This window comes from Festucalex cinctus, chromosome 21 (genome assembly GCF_051991245.1).
Source record: "Festucalex cinctus isolate MCC-2025b chromosome 21, RoL_Fcin_1.0, whole genome shotgun sequence".
NCBI classification, from domain to species: Eukaryota; Metazoa; Chordata; class Actinopteri; order Syngnathiformes; family Syngnathidae; genus Festucalex; species Festucalex cinctus.
The window spans coordinates 10,352,300-10,374,238 of NC_135431.1; the positions used below are offsets into that span (position 1 = coordinate 10,352,300).

At 40.1% G+C, this 21,939-nt stretch overlaps 1 protein-coding gene across 7 annotated transcripts in view; it reads right to left on the reverse strand.

Annotated features, from left to right (window-relative positions):
- eva1aa (eva-1 homolog A, regulator of programmed cell death a) overlaps nt 1-21,939 on the reverse strand; it is a 282,265-nt gene that overhangs the window by 30,199 nt on the left and 230,127 nt on the right. For 5 of the 7 annotated variants that reach the window (XM_077511023.1, XM_077511024.1, XM_077511025.1 and 2 more), the window contains 4 exons: nt 13,581-13,801; nt 12,628-12,751; nt 10,802-10,954; nt 2,888-3,031 (listed from right to left, as the gene is read on the reverse strand). The exons of 1 other annotated variant lie outside the window; for it this stretch is intronic. In XM_077511023.1, coding sequence (XP_077367149.1) covers nt 2,888-3,031; nt 10,802-10,954; nt 12,628-12,748 — 418 coding nt within the window. In that variant the 5' untranslated portion in view covers nt 12,749-12,751; nt 13,581-13,801. Of the gene's footprint in view, nt 1-2,887; nt 3,032-10,801; nt 10,955-12,627; nt 12,752-13,580; nt 13,802-14,369; nt 14,449-21,939 lie in introns of those variants that run through there. One more of the 7 variants, XM_077511027.1, reaches the window with a different exon arrangement.

The following is a 21,939-nucleotide window of genomic DNA, read 5'->3' on the forward strand; positions in this document are numbered from 1 at the left end:
TTTCTTTCATCTCAAGGTAATGTATGCTTACAGTATGCTCACTCATATGGCAAATAAGGTCCAGGTCCTCACACGGTATGCATAGAAATATTCAATCTGCAAGAATCTGACCCCCCTCCCCCAAGATTGAGAGCTTTGACATAAATGTGGTGACAGTTACTGAACATCTGTTAAATGATACAATATACGGCACCCGGGGAGCTCAAACCTAAACCAAGGAAGTTCATCCATCATCTCTATCCTGTTTAGGGTCATGAGGACTGGAAAAAAATCCCAGTAGACTATGGGCCAGAATTGGGGTATACACCCAGAACAGATCACCAGTCAATCACTTCAGTTAAGCGCTGCAATTAATCAATTTCCTCCTCAGCAATTAGCGCTGTTCATTAGGCTTTCCTACCCCCAACCAGTCTGCTGTGTATGCTTCAAAGGAGGCAGCACGTGAGTGAGGCTCGCAGAGGCCTATCCATTACGCTGCAGCACTCCAAATGGGAAGTCGTACAGGGGGGAAGTTTGTAGAAGAGGGCCTCCTTATCTGATTTAGGTTTTAAGATGCCTCAGGGAAGGAAGGAAAGTAAGCTGAATGTATTGTAGTTGGATTTATATAGGACTCACCTAGGAACTAGAACATGGATTAGCATTGTAAAACATCTCTTACGCCGGCAAAAATTAGCACTTTTAGTAGTACAAAGGGCGCCCAAAATATGTCGAGGTGAGCAGTTTACAAGATTTTGCTGGTCTGTCATTTGTCTTAGGCACCCTTCTATCATTGTCAGTCCATCATTTTTTTCAAGACAAATTATAATCGTCAGCCCGTGATTTTATTTTAAACACGCTTCCGTCATCATTATTTTTAGGACCGACAGTCCGACAATCTTCAGCAAAACGGGCGTCTATCAGTAGTAAGGAAATGCCCACCTCTGGTAAACTGGGCGCCCAATTACATAAAATAAGTCACAAGCATGCTTATGGTTGGTTCTACCCATTATAAAAGGACATTTAAAAGGTTTTATATATACCCATAGGTTTAATATAATGCCAAACGTATCATATTAAGACATTTTGAGTCCTCTATTTCATGAGGATTATATTTTTTTTCCCCATTCCCTGATTTATATGAGCTGACACATGCATTGCAGGTATAATCCATGAGAGGGCAGTAATCACCCTGATGATGGCTTTTTCAGTGACCTTGCAAGATCGCCCCAATTGAGAAATGAGAGAGACTATACTTTTTAATCATGGGAAATGTTCTTTGATTTTTGGAAATACGAATATATTAGATATATCTGTTCATTATATTTGTGACCGTTAAAAATGTACGAATTTAAAGAATTGTGACCGGATGTATCAAATATGACACAAATTAAAAGTCAAATGTGGAAGTTGATTTAAAAAAACAAAAAACAAACATGTTTGTTCAATAGGACCAATAAATACTCTATTTTTCTTTTTTTCTCCTGGAGGCTGTTGCCATGTTCTGGTTCATTTGCTTCTGACCACCGAAGGAGTGATTTTCCCCTGAGATCTAAAAATGTTGGTTAGATTGAATCATATCACCTCAGGGGTGTTTGACTTTCGAGGTTTCACTGATTCTTTGATAAGCCACACAAGCTGACGCTAATGTTAACCTAGCCACACACCTACAGCGCACACAACCATAAAACAGTTTCCTCAGTTAATTCATTTTGGCATGTTACAAAAGACTGTGAAATAGCACTTAGGTCATAAAAGGACAGTTAAAATTGAAGTGGGCGGTGCTTTAAGATAGAAAAGAGCCGATAGAATACACAAACCATTTTCAACTAGAATCAAACATTGCACTGGCCACTATTCACATGCTTCCTCTCACAGTCTGGATACATAAAACGGGGTTCAGCTGCCAATGAAAGAGGAATCCCCCAACCACATGCACACACTAATTACCATTTTTATTCCCTGAGCCTCGGAGCAACCAGTGACTTCATGTCTACAACGGCCGCAGTATTCAAGTTCAAACTTTTCAATTGCCCAACCTGGCAGCAACAGCCCCTCGTCACTTCTTTCTGTTGAATATTTACCATCCCACTTCCTTCCCTTCTTCCTCGCAAACACCCGCTCATTTATCGAGCCGTTTGGCGAGTTTGTGATGGGTTATCAGAGGCAGATAAGGAAGGTCAGACACCACATTGAAGACAAAACGACTCTATAAACACAGCTGAACAGTCCGCCTGTTCTCGTCTGCATCCACCGGTTGAGATAAAAGTTGGACGGCCATTCGGAGAACTGTTTGACAATGGACTTTCAAAAGAAGATATGCCGGTGTGAAGCAGGTCTAAACTAAGTTGTCTGTGCTGTAGTGGATTTGAGAGGCTCCAGGCCACTAAGCTGATTGATCAGTCCCGGATGTTGAGGCATCTGGATAATGTGTGTGCATCTGAGAGAATGGTTAAAGAATCACAGCCTTGACCTGTCAGGATTAGCCCGAGGGTGTGTTACTGATAAAACAAAAGAATAAGGCCATCGCTCACACTCAACTGCACGGAATATAAACAATGGATTCAAGCCATTTTGACTTGACTTTTGGAAGTTTCACAGCGGATTTGTGTGTGGAATTTGGCTGGCAAATGTTTATAAAATACCTGTATCAGCAACATAGAATAAAAATTAACTCAAATTTACACTTATGGACAATTCAGAGCCGTCAGTTACTATTAATATTATGGCATCTTTGTCCAACAAATGTGGTTCATTCCTAGTTTTTGAAGCCACAACGCAATTGTCAGTATTGCCTTTGGTAAAATAAAGAAACAAAAAACACAATTGCAGCCTCTAAGCTGAAACTGTGAAGCTTATCATTGGGTAAACAGCGACCCCTTGTGGTATAAGTAGGAAGCTCATGACTTACCACAAGTGTAGATGACACTGAGGTACTTCCTGGTGCCGGAGTAGCAGGGATCCCCAAATTCCCTGGATGAGGCTCGGACCACGCAGCTCTTCTTGGCCTGACAGCGGGAGGTCACGACCTCCAGAGTAATGGATGACTGGCAATCTGACAAGACAAAAAAAATAAAAAATTATTAGACTTGCCAAGTTACTTGTAGGTCTGGAAATAGATTGACAGACAAAGCACTAAATACGCATCTGTCAGCTATACAAGCATATTGAACACAAATATTGTAAAGAGGTCAAAACATCTTTTCCATGCAGACTCTCTCGACTTCTCTGAGTCACAACAAAACCTAATTTGGGCCTCTTTTTGTCGAAAGGATACCCGAGCCATGTTTGTGTACAGATATCAGACATTGATGAATGTGGTTGTCACGTCATCACTTTGCTCTTCATACTCCCACTCACTTCTGCACTCTAACCCCTTTGAATGTATTTATTTTGGCATTTCTGTACATCTGTAGTTACAGAAGAAGGAAGGTCAGTTGTTTCATAATTATTTGCTGTACTTTATCACACAATACCGGTACTTCGTGACTTTTTTTTTTAAATTACCTTGCAATAAACAAATACTCAATATAAAAAAAATAATGATAATAATAATAAAATGAAATATTAAAAAAAAAAAAAACTAATACTAAAACTAATAAAAACAAAAGTAAAACGCTAAGTATTTTTTGAAAAAAAACAAAAAACAAAAACTAAATAAAAACTAACAAAATTGCCCTGAAAACTAATTAAAACTGAAATAAAAAACAAAACAAAAGTCAAAACGAAATAAAATGAAAAATTCAAAACGCAACCCTAATCTGTAGGGGTGTTAAAAAAAATCGATTCGGCGATGTATCGCGATACTACATCGCGCGATTCTCGAATCGATTCATTAAAAAAAAAAATCGATTTTTTTATTTTTTTTATTTTTTATTTTATTTTTTTTTATTTTTATTTTTTTATTTTTTTAAGAGCTCAGAATTGTTCATTCGGTAGTCTTGCCGATTCAACGTCTTATCATCATTGCCTTTTTTTGTTTTTTGTTTTGTGTGTGTGAATCGATTTTTAAACTTCCATTTTTAATGGAAAAATATTCAACAAAACGTCTGACTTCGGGTTAGGATTCACACCTTGAGCATGGAAGAATGTTATATGAACGGAACATTAAGCCTTAATATTTTATTTTAATGCTGTTCAAACATGAAACAGATTACAACCTCTATAAGACTGAAATTTCAGATAAATAAATAATACATTTTCATATAAATCTTACACTCTACAAGCTTACTGATTAGTATTTTCTAAATTTGAATGAAAAAAAATCGCAACAATCGACTTATAAATTCGTATCGGGATTAATCGGTATTGAATCGAATCGTGACCTGTGAATCGTGATACGAATCGAATCGTCAGGTACTAGGCAATTCACACCCCTACTAATCTGCACTAAATTTATAATTCTTACACACAGACTTTTATGTGACAAGCAAAAAAAAAAAAAACACTCAACAGAAGCTTCTTAACGTGAATGTGTCCTGGTACAGATGCCTCAAAAGTCCCCACGCTGCGTGTAACCCCTAAAATGGTCCATCTAACCTCTAAAAACAACACAAGGAAATGAACCTTTGAAAATGGACACTCGATTCTCACCTGGCTCACCCTAGACGGCCCCATGGAGGGTAGTAGAGTGAGAGAGATCAGACAGAATGTGAGACAGCAGCTCAGTTTTACATGTCAACAGGCCACAATGAATGGTGGCACAGGTCAAAGGGTAAATGTTCGAGTCAGGAAGTGAAAGTGAAACTATTGGTCATGCCTGGTGTCAACATTAAGGCCTGGGCTACAATAAATTCCTAATCTGAAGGGAATAGCCCAGTGCTTTTTTAAATCAGACCACAGACTTGTATGCAGTAATTTGGCCTCTAAACGGCTATCCCTTCAAATGCACGTTGGTGGGGGCAAACGGACATTCCCCAGCAGGAACTAACAATCTGGAATTCCTGACCAGGACACAGCGAGGTCAAAACCTGCTGGAAACCAGCGTGGAACTGGGAAATCTGTCGAGACATTTCAGAGACTTGACAATTCACACACAAGTGCATTCAATAATAATAAATGATCAGGGCCATTTACAAATTCTTTTTCTTCAACTAAAAGAGTTGAAGTGAAGTGTGACTGTTTATCACCTTGATTCAGATATTAGTCATAATAAATAGATTGAGATGTAACTGCTGCTTGGGGCCAGTCACTTTTTTTCCCCTCCTTCTTGGGGAGCAGCGAGGGAGGGGTGACCAGGTACACACAAAGGAGGAGGGAGGGATCAAGACGAAAGAGACACTGCAACCACAGATGCATTTTTGCTCTGTTGATTAAAGTGTATTGTATGTAGGACCAAAAATGCCAAAAATAATAAATAAATACATAAATAATATAATAATAATACTTAGAAGAAAAAAAAAAACATTGTGCCAGCATGTCCTTGTTACCCCCAAGACAACATGAGTAGCCCTCTAAAAATAGCTCACCAGTGATAGGACACTGTGACTGTGAAGAATGAAAACAGAAAAATGTTAACATTTACAGTCCGTCCTGACTGTTTCCACGGAAGTCTTAATTGTAGCTAATATGACACAATGACATTCTGGTCTGCCTTATTGCCAAAAACTGTCCCTTCTGATGTTGGAGTCCACTGCCAGACACGCAGCTATTGGCTGGAATTCTCATTCCCTGGCCTTAATACTGCGAGTAGAAGCAGAACAAGACTCTCACAGACCAACAGATGGGGATCCAGAGGCCAATCAAGACACATTAGTTTATGTATTGTGTGTTTGAACAAACTATATTTTGTATGGGGTTTAAATGAGAATTCCCTTGGCTCCAACTTTCTCTGGCTCTCATTACAGGCGAGCATAGAAGGGCTTTATTTTACATGCAAACAAACACAGGGTGCACAGGCATGAATAACCTCTGTTAACTCTGACCTTTACCCTCAAGCACCTTCGTGGCTGTTGTAGGACCGCACACTGCCAACAAGGACGGGCCTGTGGCTCACAAGAGAAGGTTCCCATTCGAGAGAAAACGGGAATAAGGGAGTCATTTCTGAGACTTTTTGTCACTTATGAATGATGACCAATACAGAAGGCTGCAAACAGGAAGGTCTAAGCTATTTTTCTTACTTGACTACAAATGAATTGCCCCTTGTGGGATTTAAAAAATAAAATAAAAATAAAAATAAAAAATTATCTGAATCTAACATAAGCACATAAAAGTTATCTGAAAATACAGCTTTCCCGGAATATTCTGGCAGTAGCTGCTCCAAACACAATAGGGAGACCTATTTTATCTCCTCCTCCGCTCATATGACTCACATGTGAAGCGTATCATTTGATCCATAAGCCACTTGTGATACTACAAGTCTTTGTATGGCCGACATCTGACATGCAATGGTGTGTAAGGTGATAGCGGAATATTTTGAGGGCACAAAATATAACACGAGTAAGTCATGACTTCATCTGTTCAGCTTTACAGTTGCCATGTCTGTTGGAAATAAGGATGCATCATTTTGAGGTGTTTGCTAAATGGATTCAGAGTGGAGACCACTACTTGCAGAATTAGAATACAGCATATCACCTCAACTATCTTTCAGTATAGTGTGAATAAAAATGAACAAAACAAGTCAACAGAGTCATTATCTGTGCCTAACACATCAAAGCGAGGCACGCAATTCTAGTGAAACAAAATAGCACTGTAATCATTTTCCAGCTCCATCAAGAGATGCCTACGGTCTGTTAAGGCTTAGTTCGAAAGCCATGAAAGCACGGCGGCCCCGAGAAAGAAAAAGCGCAATCAGACAAGGCAAAGGGGGAGTAATTTAGATGTCAAGAGTTTTGTGTGATGATAATGAGCCAGATGAGAGAAGGGGGCTTCTGCTTTGAGGCTCCTCCATCACAGTTAAGACCTGTCCGACTCCGCCACCCCTCCCGAAAAAGCAAGGAGGAAAAAACATCAAAGACGTCCTACAATTGGCCGCATGTCTTTTCTGCATTTGCTCATGTGGATTCATCATGATACTGCGCAGTGTTCCGCAACTATAAAAATTTCACAAGCTAAAAATGTCCTGTATAGAAAAGAAAACAGCAATCATATGTTGGCAGGACGATGATGTAAATTATAATCTTTCTCTAAGTTTAAAATGTAAACACTATACTGTACTTTTTACTCCTGACAACGTTTCGCCTGGACAGAAAGACGCCGTCTATATTGAAGCTTCAAATTCGCTTTAAAATAGTTTGGTGCAAAATGACACCTCTACATCTACTGAGGCTATGCTGACAAGAATACATACAATGTTTTTCTACAAATGTTCGTTTCCCTTTTTTTTTTCCAATTGTTTTCTCAAGTGAGGCCACTCAAGAAGGTATTTTTGTACCAAAATGAAAGAAATACAAAGCCAACCAATAAGATTGCCTCTACTTGTTAGTTCACTTTGACAGATTTATGTTCATACATATGTGATGTGTTTTCACAAAATCAGACTTTATTGATGTATGCTAATTCTACACTTAATCCCATTTAAAATAACATGTAAAAAAAAAATTACATGACAACAATTTCATTGTTGTCAAGTTGAAATCCCTCGTTTTGAGAAAAATTTGTTTTAAAGAGGAAGTCAACCTTAAACATTTCTTGACAATAATATGTTATATGTGACCTCACTAGTATAAACATGACATTCTGATTAATATTGCATTTGTGGAATATGAGTTATGAAGCAAAATCCAGCAAGTGGCAAAATGGCCGCCGGCCCCTGAAATGGATTAAAACTACTGGATTTTGCTGCTTAACTCATATTCCACTAACATAATAATAACCAAAATTCTGTATTTACACTAGTGGGACTGCATAGAACATTATTGTCAATATTTATTAATTTGTTTTAAGGGGTTGACATCCCCTTTATAGTTTGGCACATGCATCTTTGAAAGGTCCATAGCAACCAGTACCGTAGGAAAAAGATACTGAGCCTGAAATTTCTGAAACTTTTGAAAGACCACTGGAAAGTCAATGAGCTCTTTGCACAAATCCACTACTTCTTGAACTCAAAACCACTCCTTCATTTCATGTCTTTAAGGTGTGGACAAACGGATTAATCCAGGTATTCCTGACACCATTTACCATGACGACAATGACCAGACACACCTGGATTAATCAGTTTGTCCAATCATGAAAGACAGGTAACAAAGGAGTGTTGTTGAGTTTAGGAAGTAGTCGAACTGTACAAAGAGCCCATTGCAATAGGTAAGGACATCACTCAAGATTTTAACCTACCGTGTTTACTGTCGTTGTTTGTATTTGTCTTCTGTTTAACTTATGGTGTACAGTATTTTGACTTTCATTGGTTGTTATGTGCATTTATATAAATCATTTGTGAGAGATGAGAAACTCCGGGTTATTTTTGAGGCAGGTTCCGCGACGCGCTAAAATGCATTGGATAATGATGCACTTTGTCTCCGTATCACTTATTTTCATACACTTTGATTACAATTTTAGCATTTGGGCTGTTGGAAAATGAAAACTAAAGACCTTAACTCTTTTACTGCCACACGTTATAAAAAAAAAATTGATATAATAGAGGCTTTGATCATTCTCGAAAAGAGATACAAAGCTTCTATCTGCTGGCCATAGTTAGTGTTTTTGATTCCACAACCCATTGACCAGGCAGCACTGCACTTAGACGATGCACTGAGAAAAAAAAATAAATAAACATAATTGACGTTATTTAACGTTTATGGCGGCATCCGTCGTGATTTTACTGATCGTTGTTAAACGTTTTTGACGATCAAAGAGTTAAGCAGGTTATTTTTGGATAAATCTCAAATGGTGGCACACAAAAGCTGCTAGCCACTGAGTCGTCACATTACTTCGGAGCTTTCCAAAAATACAGCTTTGAGCGACCTAAAACGTTTTAAAAACAGCACACAATAAACAAAATGCTAAAACGCACTGAATGAGGCATTCAACTAAAAATACCAATTTTGGTTTTGGACGTAGCGTCAGATACCACAAACACTTCCTGCATCTCATCCACGGGGCCACGAAGAACAAGAGGCGGTCCGTTTGTGAAAGATAATTAGCAGTGTGGGTCTGCGCTGTCACTCAAGACGAGCTCACTTCCTGCTCGCCGTGACACGGGAGCCGCATTCAAGACACGGGGAATCCCACTAGACAGTCTGGAACAGCCTGAATGCGAGCATGTGTGTGAGCGAGAGACATAGACAAGCATGGCGTTTGCATGTGCTTTGTAAGCGCGCACAATTGCTAATGCTATGTGACAGTTAACAATGCTTCTCCTAGCTTCTAATCTGGCCTTTGTACCACTGTAACAGTAGAGTTCATCTGCCAACGCTACTGCCACAGCTACGCTACTGTATTTAATGACGAGCTTGAAACCAGATATTAGACACACACGCACACACACCAAACCACCTGCTGCTCTACTGGAGTGGAGGAACATTATGTGCTTTATAATTGTCTCTGATTACTCCCACTGCTAGCGTTAGCCTTTTGAACCCAGTGTCGCATAAAGGCCACACACACACAAACGGCATGTCCACATTGTGTTGCTTGAATTGTGGACCTTGCCATATAAACTCAACACACGCACTATAAAACGACAATAAAAACGTTAAATTATGAGCACAGTTGTCATGCGTCCAAGCTTGGATTGCGGACGCGCACGCACAGGAACATTCTTAGCGGCAACTCAATCCTACAGCACATCTCTGAGCATGGCATGACATCTGATCTACATTCCAAGCTAGTTCCGCCCCGACAATGTGTGCGTCTTTGTGCGCGGGGTTTTATATATCTCGGGATGCTTTGTAGAGCGCGGCGAGGAAACGACTGCTTAAAATGATCATAAATCTGTCTCCGGTTTAAAGCAACAATCGACGCAAGTCAACAAATCATTGGAGGAAGCTGAAAAATTTCCCAAAACGCACAGCAGGGTAAAATGGTGCAATATTAGCCACCAAGTAAAGACTTAAAGCGGAATTAAGGCCAGGAAGCGTTTGTGAAGGTCTTTGTGCTCAAGATGCATTCGAGTCCTGACATGTTGGAGTCATCAATAAAAACAGCGAGACGCAGAGTGACGCTTGGTATGTTTTGCTTCCAGAAAAAAAAAAAAAAAAAGCAAGACATCATTCTTTCCCTCAATGCTCAATTATTATGCAGAAGAATTTAGAGGACAAGGAAAGCCATTTAAATATCATGCAAAGACTTGATTTGCTTTGACCACCTTTGAGTCTTAATGGAAGAAATCCTTCCCGCAACCTTGGCTGACCCGAAAGCTATGAACAAAATTAAAAGGTAGTGCTATTAAATTGTAGTGATATTAATTTGAAATTGGCTTGATGTGGATAAGAGAAGCAAACAGCATTCTGGGATGTGCTTCATGAATCTGAATTAATGAATTAGTTTAGGTTTTACAGCAGGTTTGTTAGTTTTTTTTTGTTTGTTTTTTCAATGCTTCATTTTAGTTTTATTTATTTATTTCATTTTTAGTGCCAGTGTCAGGTTTTTTTTGTTTTTTTTTAATTGTCATCCCTCTGTTTGACAGTGCGCCGTGTCCTTCATCCAAGTTAATGATGAGTACACCATTCATCATTTTTTGAGTTTTTATGTGCACCGCATCTTATTTTTCGCTCATACAGTATGTTCAAAACTCTATGTTTCACAGAATGTGAAAAATTGAGTCATAAATTAGTGTTGAGGTAATTTTCTGCCACTAGGTGGCATTAGTGTTTCATGTTGGACCTTGTTGACAGGAACGCCACATTTTCTTTTTAATTAGTAATGGTGTGTTGTTGTCATGGTTGCTTACCCACTGACGGGGCCCTCCTGTGGTGCAGAGGACACTCGAGGGTGCCCTGTTGGGTGCGACCAAACATGGCGGAGTAGACGGCGATCTGCATCCCCCGTTTGCAGCTCAGCCTCATCCTGTCCTCCTCACACACCACTTTGCTCTTATATTCATCTGGGAAAACAAACGAGTTGAAATCACAGCATTAGATATCATTTATTTGCTGATGAAGTTATTTCATACTGCATGTTAGAACATTTGCTCCAGCCTGTATTTACTGGACTCGGGTATGTAAATAGGGTATAAAATGTCAAATGATCCGTTTGCAATAGCCGCCCGAAGACATCACGGAGCATCAACACACAGAGGTAGATTTGCTAGGTGGACAAGTAGAGCCACGCAGCGGCATTCCTCACACACATCCAGTCATGGTGACCTGTGACCACCAGAGCAGCTCCACTGGCCGGCAAATGAAAACAGCCCACATTCGGGTGGGGAGCGGAGCAAGAATGCAGAGGAGGCAAGAAGGTAGACCGAGTGACTTGTTGTGTCTTTTGGTGATGGATGGACTCTTTCTCCTTCACTTCCTCTTTCTATCCGCCGTACGCCTCTTCTTTCAGAGGCAGTGACACCTACTTGGTGCTCGCCCACGCTGCTTTTCTTTCCTCGCCTAGCACGTCATTGGTTAAGTGGCAGGGAACAAAGAGCTGTTGATTGGAGGAAGGAAAAGTAGGGAGAGCAGAGGGATCAATGGATTAAATCCTCCACTGTGGAGCCGCAGTGAAGACAAGAGTCTGGTTGGGATTACGGCGCTGGCTGTTGTCGAGCTCTCAGCTTCCTGGCTACGGGTAAAAAGGCATAAGGGTTTTTTTTCTTTGAGACAACACATCCATCCAGTTTCAATTCCGCTTATCCTGTTAAGAGTGGTGACAGGTGGTGAAGAAGATTCCAGATGACTGAGTGCCAAATGCAGACTAGAACCAGGACTTGTTGCTTGTCAAGCAACCGTTTAAAGTGGTCTAAGATGACACTTACGCCAGTTGATTTAGATGAAGATTTGGGCAAAAATCTAATAATCGATATCAAATTGATTTTCCTTTTCCTTTTCGAGCCTGTTATCAATTCATAAAACCATGAATCTTATTTTATTATATATTAATAGAATTTTCAAGTCCAACATTTTTTGTATTTTACAGTTTTCTTGAAATTTACTCTTCACATGAATTTCAAAGTATTTTCTTACATTTAAGTACATTTAGTGCACTTTAATACAATTCAGAATCTTTTTAATTTATATTTACAATTATTGAATTAGGGCGGCACGGTGGATGACTGGTTAGTACGTCTGGCTCCAAGTACTAAGGGCTCAAGTCCAGGCGCCGGCCGTCCTGGGTGGAGTTTGCATGTTCTCCCCGTGCCCGCGTGGGTCTTCTCCGGGTACTCCGGTCTCCTCCCACATTCCAAAGACATTCATGGCAGGTTAATTGGGCGCTCCGAATTGTCCCTAGGTGTGCTTGTGTGTGTGTGAATGGTTGTCCGTCTCTGTGTGCCCTGCGATTGGCTGGCAACCAGTCCAGGGTGTACCCCGCCTACTGCCTTAAAGCCAGCTGAGATAGGCTCCAGCACCCCTCGCGACCCTTTTGAGGAATAAGCGGTCAAGAAAATGGGTGGATTATTGAATTAGAATTACCATATGAATAAAATGTCATCTCATCCTTCCTGAGGTCAATGTTTGAAAAATACCTCCCATCGAACCAAGCCTTTAAAGATGACAAATTATGCGTAACAAGTATGCTATTTGTGAGGGAAAATATGTGAAGCAGATGCAATGCAGTGGGGGGACTTACTGGGTCTGCACTTGTACCACACTGTGAGGTATTTGCTGCTTCCAGGACACTGGTCCATCCCAAACACGCGGCTGTTGACAAGAACTTGACAGCTCCTTCTGTCTTGGCACTCGTCCAGCATTTTCTAAACATGAGGTGGGGGAAAAACACGCTTTCAGTCGGTTAACAATGAGGAGCCGGCAAACCTAAAACCACTTCAAACAGGATTGGAAAAACCATCAGAACACAGTGGGAGGGAGGAAAGAATCCGGAAGGGTCCAGTCTAGCCATTCATCTCTTTCCATATTAGTTTTCATCCTTTTTTAAGTCCAACGTAGTCTAACACATGACCCTCAAATTTGCTGGTCACCATAAGAAAACAACTATTCATAACCACATGTATACTTCTGGGAAATGTAGTTTTCAGTTCAGGTTTTTGTCATGTGGGAGGAAGCCGGAGTACCCAGAGAAAACTGACACAAGCACGGGGGCAAGCATGGTGGTCAAAAGAGGTCGCAGGATTCTGGTTGACACAGCAATACTGTCATCTTACACTTGAAGACAATGTGCTCTGTGTCTGTGGACATTCATCAAGGTCCAGGCTATTATGAAACAACACACTGGTGTTCAACACAACAATGTACTAAAAATACACCACACGGCTGACTGAATGGCGGACAGTTCGCGTGCGTGTGTGTTTGTATTGCGATGCAGTCCTTCCACAAGCATCCTAATTTGAGAGCGGATGCTGAGGCAAAGGGCGCATGAAATCGCTTTGTGTCACGAGGAAACAGAGAAGCCTGCCTCCTCTTCAGGAAGTTTAATTTAGCGGAAAACGCATTACGTAATCAGCAGGCCTCCAAATATGAATTAACCCTTGACCACAGTTGAAATGGAGGGCAAGTTCTTTCAAGAGAAAGTATAGACAACTTACACAAACGAGGCTAATCAGGAATATTTGTTCATTTAATTACCTGTAGTGCAGTGGACACAGAGCAGTACTCATCCCCCCGAGCGTCATAATAACCAAGGAGGGCCTGGTAGCTCTGAGGGCACTGGTGGAGGTCGGAGGGGCCTTTCCTTCCGTAAAAAGCTGATTGGACGGTGATGGTGGTGCGCGGCGGGCAGCGAACAGTCAGGAGTTCTCCGTCACAGGCCTGCTCCGTGTAGTTCTTCAACACTTTGGACAAGTAGCCTGTGAGGACAAGTTGCAATACTGACTGTTAATAGACATGTTGGGCTTTAAACAATATCTTAAATGTGAAATTCAGGCTTCATTTGGCCTGAAAATATGTTCAAATATGGACTAAACACATTAGCCAGATGCTAACCTTTTACTGATGTTTATCATGTTAATGTTAGTTGTTTACTGCTCTCACAAAGAATCTTGGACAGTGGATTTACTTTTTAGTATAAATATGAGTGAGGAATGCGAAAAAAGGTAACAAGAACAGCATTTGGCTAAAGTTTAGCTTCACTAGCGAGCTAGCAGTAGCACTTTGGTGGCAAACAGATATTCAACTCATCAATTTCACTTGTTCAACTTTTGGTTTAACACATATTGACCTTTTGAAACAAAAATTCTGGGTGTAATTAGGTTAACTAATATTTCAAAGAAACTCTCCTCCAACATAAACTGAACTTAGCTAAACTTTAGCCTGAGGTTAGCTTCCTCCTTGTGGTGAGACGAAAATGCAGCAGGTGTTTTTTAATATAATTAATTCAATTAAATGAATCTACTGTTTTAAACATGTGGTACTTACAAATATGCCAGAGCGGTGTAGCAGCCTAGCTAATCAATGTGCCTAAGTGGCAGCCATGTTGGCAGGAGCCAGGTTGCCATCAAAATGCAATGCAATTATATTGAAATTTAGACATAAGCTCATTTCTCCATCGATTTTCATTAGATGTGCTATCAAAAAATCCTTATCCCTGGTCCAATGGTGACTCTATGCGAACCATGGCTTATATAATAAGACATGCTCCAAAAATGTCAGGATAAGCAAACTAAAAATTACTTCTTTTTTTTTCTTTTTTCTTTTTTTTTTTGAAATTTTGAGCACGTTTGCAAGACAGTGTTTTTTTTTTAATTTTTTTATTTAATTCGGAGCATTTGGTCAATGGTTTAGTTAAAAACGAAAAACTTTGCTCTATTCTTCCATTAAGAGTCAACAAGACTGTCACTCGCAAAATAACCAAACCCACCACCTCAATTAACATTCCAGCCAGTAACAACAACAAACTGGTTTAAAAAAAAAAAAAAAAAAAGTCTTAATAAAGGACACAAAAGAGGAATAATTGTCATAGGTTCAGTTCATCAGCCAGCTCATCATTTTTTAGCAATTGATGATGAGAAGGGGAAAAAAAAAAAACAGAAACGCAAACAACTAAAAACAACTTACAAACAGAGTTCAAGCTTCCTGGTGAAGTGCTGTGCAAACACATTTACAAAGAGTCAACAGGGATGCACGCACGCACACATCAAGTGGACACAGTGTGTGATTCAATTACCTCTATTTGGTCAGTCTTTGCTTGGGATTACATTGAAACGGTGTTTCCGTGCACATATGCTCACATGCTTACGCAGAAAACACACATTGTCCCCTTTATCGCTATGGTCACAGTTTCAAGGAGGAAGGGCTTGAAAGGTCACGTCTAAATATGGATGCTTATTAAACTCCCGCGGGTTGAGTGAGTCACACATTTCCACCTGTGGCAGATTTTTTTTAAACTTAGACAACAGATGCATTTCTTTGCAACTCTAGAGGGACTGTACATAAATAAAATAAACATATATAATTAAACAGAATATAAAGAATGAACCCATTTGCCACATTCTTGCTTCAATTCAATGGACATTTTGCTGCTCCATCTGGTGTATTCCTTGGCCACCTGGGGGCAGTATAATACCGCAAAGACACACGAAGAAGTTTAACAACTGACTCAGTAAGCTGCACTAATATTTTTTTCGCTATGAATGGGTGAGGACCGATACAGACCTTATTTTAAGGTATTGGTACCTTCCGCAGCCCTCTTTTGTTTTACGATCAAGAATTAGAAATTAGATGTTAAACAAAGCAAAAAAAAAAAAAAGCCATTAATTTCATATTGGTGTATATAGGTCGTTCTTTAACAACCAATGACAACTCAACTGTTGAGTACTTGTACTGGTATTGGTCTGAAAAAAGTGGTATCAAACAGCTCAATTTTGTGTTCAAATATCCATTGCTTAAAGACCTATAACACCGATGCTATATTTGTTAGCCTGTATTTAGCGTTTTGCATTGTTTGTTAGCAATTAAGCTCAACGGGCTGTTGTACGGCAAATTTTGTGGTCATTTTAAATACAATACAAAATGTGTAAATCTCTTTTTGTTTTATAATTAGTGTGACAGTAAACTTCAACTGGGAGTGGCAATACATAGCTCAAGGAACTGCTATATTTATGAATATGCAATCAGTGCTGATAACAGCCTTTGCAGAATGGAAAATAACAACTTGTCATCCACTTCCCAGCTGTGCGTCCTAATGTGTAGTGTAGACAACATCAACAAAAACAACATGGTGTGATGAAAACAATCTGCTTGCTGTGTGTGTGCGTGTTGTGTCGGGAATCAAATTATCATTAGTGCTCATTCTGGGCCATGCGCCAGTGCCCAAAGGGACCACGAGGTTTCTGCGCCCTCCAGTTAGCCGAGCCTTGGTGACAGCAGTGAAACCATGGGAACGGGCGAGTGTAAGAAGGGGTTCAAATGATACGACTGTAAATGATTGGAAGTATGTGGTGTAGGCGTAGCCACCACTGACACATTCCTCCGCCCACAAAAATAGGATTAGAAAGCGAGCACATGATTTTTCCTCATACCATCATTTCTATGCATCTCTTCATCATTGTTCCCTTGGCGCTGCTACCTGTTGACTGACGCTCCCTTGAAGGCACCTGTGTAAACCAGCTAGCCAATGACAGGTGTCCCTCAGAGGCAGAATGCTTGAACAATACTGGAAGAACACCCAGAAGTCTCTCCTCCCCTTTTCTTTTCACGGCGAGCCTCCCTTAACTAGCGCACTGGCCTTTCTCTTACACAAAAGCGCCGCTCTATTGTGTCTGCTGGTTTGTGGAGTTGCCCATTAGAAAGACAGTCGGGATTCTTTGCAAAGTTTTCCCTTGAATTGAAAAGCTCAAAAGCTGCACTAGGTTTTATTTGGGCGAAAGGAGAAATCCGCTCATGTGAAACAGTGAACTGTCATACTTAAGTTTTAGCTGTAATCTCTTGGCAAGGCATCATGTGATGACCCTAAAATCTTGACCCTGCAATAGAGGGAGGGTAACGTATGATGGAGATTAGTGCCGGCTAAGTGTGTTGTGTCAACATGACACGCAAAAAAAGGATTGCCATTGGAATAGAATTTCCTCCCTGGGAATGTTAAGACGAAAATTGTTGCAAGTCACATACCAACGCAAAGTTACAACAAAGTATCTGATCATTCTTAATTGATTAAATCATAAAAATCAGGCATGGACTGATATAAAAAAAAATAGTGGAATTTTCACATAATTAAAATTACAGTTGAAAAAAAATTAAGTTTTATTTGGGAGTATTTGGGTAAATAAAAAACATTGTTTTTAACACTATTCTATATATTTTTTTTTAACAAATATTAACATTATTTTTCTGTTTTGATTAAATCTTAGTAAGTCACAGTGGGCTACTCATGTTCTCATTAGGGCTAACTAGAACCTACTGACACCTTTTTTTGTTTAGGACAATGCACATTAAATAAAAAAAACAAAAAAACATTCTCAACATGTCACAAGAATAAATGTTCATTTAATCACCGTAATTTAAACATACACCAATGACTGTGCCAGAGGGCCTTGTTCAAAATATTTAAAAAAAATTTGACAACAAAAACGGTTATAGTTTGGAATATATGAACAATCTTATTGTGAAGAACACCACAAAATCAGAAGTCAGTGAAGCATTTAAAAGGGAACTCAAGGCAAAAATGTGCCCCACTAGTCTAAAACATGGTATTCAGATTAATATATCATCTGTGGAATAAGAATTCAGCAGATTACTCCATTCAATTTCATCAATCTTTTTGTTCTTTGTTCTGGCCTGAAATTGATGTCTAAGTTCCTTCGGGCTCGCATTGCTAACATGACAGCTCACTATCTCTGCATCCTCACAACTTTGTACCTTTGGAGTTTTCAAAAGTGGGACTATCGCTCATCTGCTTTCACATCCCACCCTCGGGCTTGCCAACATACTTCTCGTCAAGGTTCAGTAAGGCTTGGAGTCACTTTATGATTTAGCGACAGAAGGCTTGTTATTTGAATGTGAATGAAGGAGTTGAGCACGGAGCCTCAACCTTTGTTTTTTGTTTGAACAAGGCAGTTAATGGTTAACTGTTGAGAGCATTGTTGGGATATAATTGCAACTTCAACTATTAGCATATTGGGTGTGAGTAAAGAACATTAGTCAACTATGTGAACAACTACATGACTACAAATATATATGTCTCAAATGTGAAACTTGGATGTTATCAGTTTGCAACATTTTTAAAAGCTTTACAAAAACTGGCATTGTGCAGTTTCAAGCTTATCTTAAGAATACCAGAATGACAGGAAGTAAAATATACGTAAAAATAAACATTCTGTCATACTGAATATTTCTGACAGGTGGCAGGAGGACACGGGGAGTGGCGGTGATTTAACTCCTGAGACAGTGCAGCTGGAGAATATGTTCTGCTCAAGGCTCTCTCAATCTTTTCAAAGATGTCATTTGCTTTTATTGGCTGACTCTGAGGAATGAGCGCATTGAAGTAGAATTGACAGGTTATAGAACTGGCACTGTTGAGTTTAGTTTTCGGTATATTAGGAAGCTATTTTGATTTTCAGTTATCAGGAGTTGTGAATATTAAAAAAAAGTAACTGATCCGAACCACACTTAAAAGCCACAAAATTTGGAGGTACCTAGCCTGTGTAAGACCAAAACTTCCACACTGTATGAATGGTTGCCCAACATCTTTAAATAGATCAAGTGCTCATAATAATTATATATTTGTAACAAGACCTCAAATCGCATTCCGGGCAAGCACATAGTTCACGAAAGCCACAAAATCAAAGGCCTGTATTGCTTTTCATCTCGCTACATTAGCTTTTTAAGCATTTACAGCTTCATGGCTTTATTGGTGTTATTTTAAGCAAATTATAGCTGTCAAAACCATCAAATGTTTCGGAAAAGCAGAGCTGCAGGCCTGCCGCTTGCAGAAGGAATTCCCTTCAAGTGGTGATTACTGACGAGTGCCGAGGCAACATGAGAGACCAAGCGGCGATGAAGAGGTGAGAGCGGGAGATGAATATAAAGAGCACGGGGGTGGGCTCCGTCATCAAGTGTTTTGTTGTTTAAAATCGGCTTTGAAAAGCTGGAGTTCAGCGATAAAGATCGTCCATCTTTCTGAGCGAGGCACGCCGCAGTTTACAGGATGTGGCAGCAGAGGTCCAAAGGCCAGAGCTGGCGGCTTTAGCTCCTGTACTAATTACCTCTCCGCGCAGACCGCAGAGGCTGTACGAGGCCCCGGGAGCACAGCCGTGACACGAAGATAAAACAACTCCAACCCCTCTGCTTTTAAATCATACGTGGTGGGACTTCTCGGCTTACCTTTTAAAGACGTGAATGAGTGATAAACGAGCTGAATGAGGCACGGCCATAAGGTGTGCTGACACGCTAAAGATCCAAAACATTCACTCAAACCGCAGCGCACGACTACACAGCAAAGATTTTTTTCACTACTCAGGCACAACTGATTTTACCTGGACCAAAAAAAAAAAAAAAAGCATTCTTCAAATTCATCGCATTCCATGGCCTTTCTGATTATATTTCGGATTAGCCTACTTTTCCTCCCTCTTTTACAGTAGGCAGCGGAAAAAGGCAGAGGCATTTAAACTTGACATCAAGTAAGGGTTGGATTACTTTTTAAACTACTTAAGGAGAGTAAATGGGTAGCTCACGGCAAGTTCTTTCAAGTTCTGCACCGAGTCTTGCGTGAAACCACCTGAGATTGTCGACACACATCTATGGAAACGTGCATTAGCTTGTTATTTTGGAATAGGGTGACGGAATGATTGTGATGTAGATAGTAAAGTCTGCTAAGAATTTTGCACACTGGAAAGACCCAAAACCATCAGCTGGAAATGTTACATTGCCTTTTGACTCGGAAAAATGTGAAATATTTCCAAGTTAGGGATATTCGGCTTTTGCGAGAAATATCAAAAGGAACCTAAAACCTTTAGAAGATGAGCTTAATTTGACCTATTATAAACTTTTTCTTTTAATGTCAACTGTTCAATCTTTCAGAAAATTCACAATATCTATTTGATCCACGAACCGATCAACATATTTACATGGATGTCCACGTTGCCCCGTGACATTCTAAGCTCAGTCAATTGTTGGGTTTCTTGATTTCATTATGTCAACAGTATGAGAAAAAAGATAACCGGTATATAAATACTGGATGCAAAAGTACAAAGTAACCTCAGTGAGTGAGCTGGGCTGGAGGCAAAATACATGGAAGACAGCTTCTCGTGTTAAGAAAATCTCAGTGTGCTGAGACAATAACGTACTGCTAAAAGTGTGACTGTAACGCATGATCCTATATCACAGAATATAGCATAACAACTGACAACATTCTCATCATAAGGGACATCACAACTTTATAGCAACTACAAAATAAAAATGACTAAACAAAATGAGACTGGCAAATACATCATCATAAGTGGCAACATAATACAGAACCATGACCCAACCCCACTCATAGCAAAAATTGCATAAAATCAACGGCAGTTTTCCATTCTAATTAGAGTAACTAAGTAAAGCTGCAGCCAACATTATTTTTCTGCCGTCCACGAGGAAACCAGTTCAGACAAGAGAGTCAAACCATACAATCACTTAGGTCAGAGTGCATAGGGTCATATACTGTAGAGCTAAAGGATAAACAGTAAAGTGTGACGGGGGCCCACGTGGGGGTGTAGACTGCATTACTGGGTGGCAAATGAAGTGACTACTGAAATGAGATCTCATTCGGATTCAATTGTGTGTACATAAGCGTGGGGGTGTCAGCTGAGGGGGCTTACCCCCGGATTTCACCTCAGCAGTGGTCTTGCTCTTGGACTTTGGCTCAGAAACGTACTGAGGACCACAGATCCTCTTCACCAGAACCAACAAAGATCTCCCAACCTTCTCTGCAGGAAACAGACTTAAAATACGTTTCACAGTTTGCGCTAAGACTTGGCTGGAGCACTCCAAAAACATGGTTTAAAAACAAATTCCCTGTGATGAATGGAATGGAATGGAATTGTGTTGGTTCCAATTCCCATGACAGCCCGAAAGCCAAGCAAATCTAAAACAACATTTGGATTCCTTCATTCACTACAATTGTGTAATTCCAAATCCGCAGACGTATGCTGACGCTGTTCCAACACGTTCCATGTAATGTTGTTTTTTGTTCTCAAACAACCTGAGGGCTTGGCTCATTGGGTGTTATCAATATCCACTGATTATGGTCTCCTTAATTCGAATGGCACAGCGACCAACGCCTTCCAACCCCCGACAGGCGAAGAGCGGAGCCAGAGCAGCTGGAGTAATCCAACCCAGAGAGGCAAACACAAAACACTCTGATTGCCACATCCTTTCCTCCTGCTTCAGATGGCTTATCATTGGAACTCCTACGCACTCACTCATACACAGACAAACCTAAGCCACTGGTCATGAACAACAAACACTACTTAACATTAGGGATAGACCGATAATCGGCCGGGGCCGATAATCGGCGCCGATATTTGTCAAAATGCCAAATATCGGCATCGGCCATGTTTTGAATCTGAAGGCCGATAAAGCTCACTGAGCAGGGGATACTTGCGAACGTAGCGAATTTGGGGTTTTCATCAGGATTTGTAAGATGTTCGCAGTCAGTTTTTATTTGTCGTAAACACATTTGGAACATATTCACACAATTTTTCACCGCAAAAATCTTTTTGAAACGTTTTTACGAACCCTAACAAAAACCCCAAATGAGCTACATTCACATGAATTTGTTACTCAGTGAGAAATTATATATAGTTTGAAAGAATTCCCCCCCCTCCCCATTTTACTGCAAATGAATATCGGCTTGAAATATCGGTTATCGGCCAACTTGACTACAAATAATCTGTATCGGTATCAGCCTTGAAAAAACCATATCGGTCTATCACTACTTAACATCCGGTCCAGACCCTAGTTTTTAAAGACGCCACTTGTGTCTTATTATTACAGTTTGTCAGTTTATCTATCT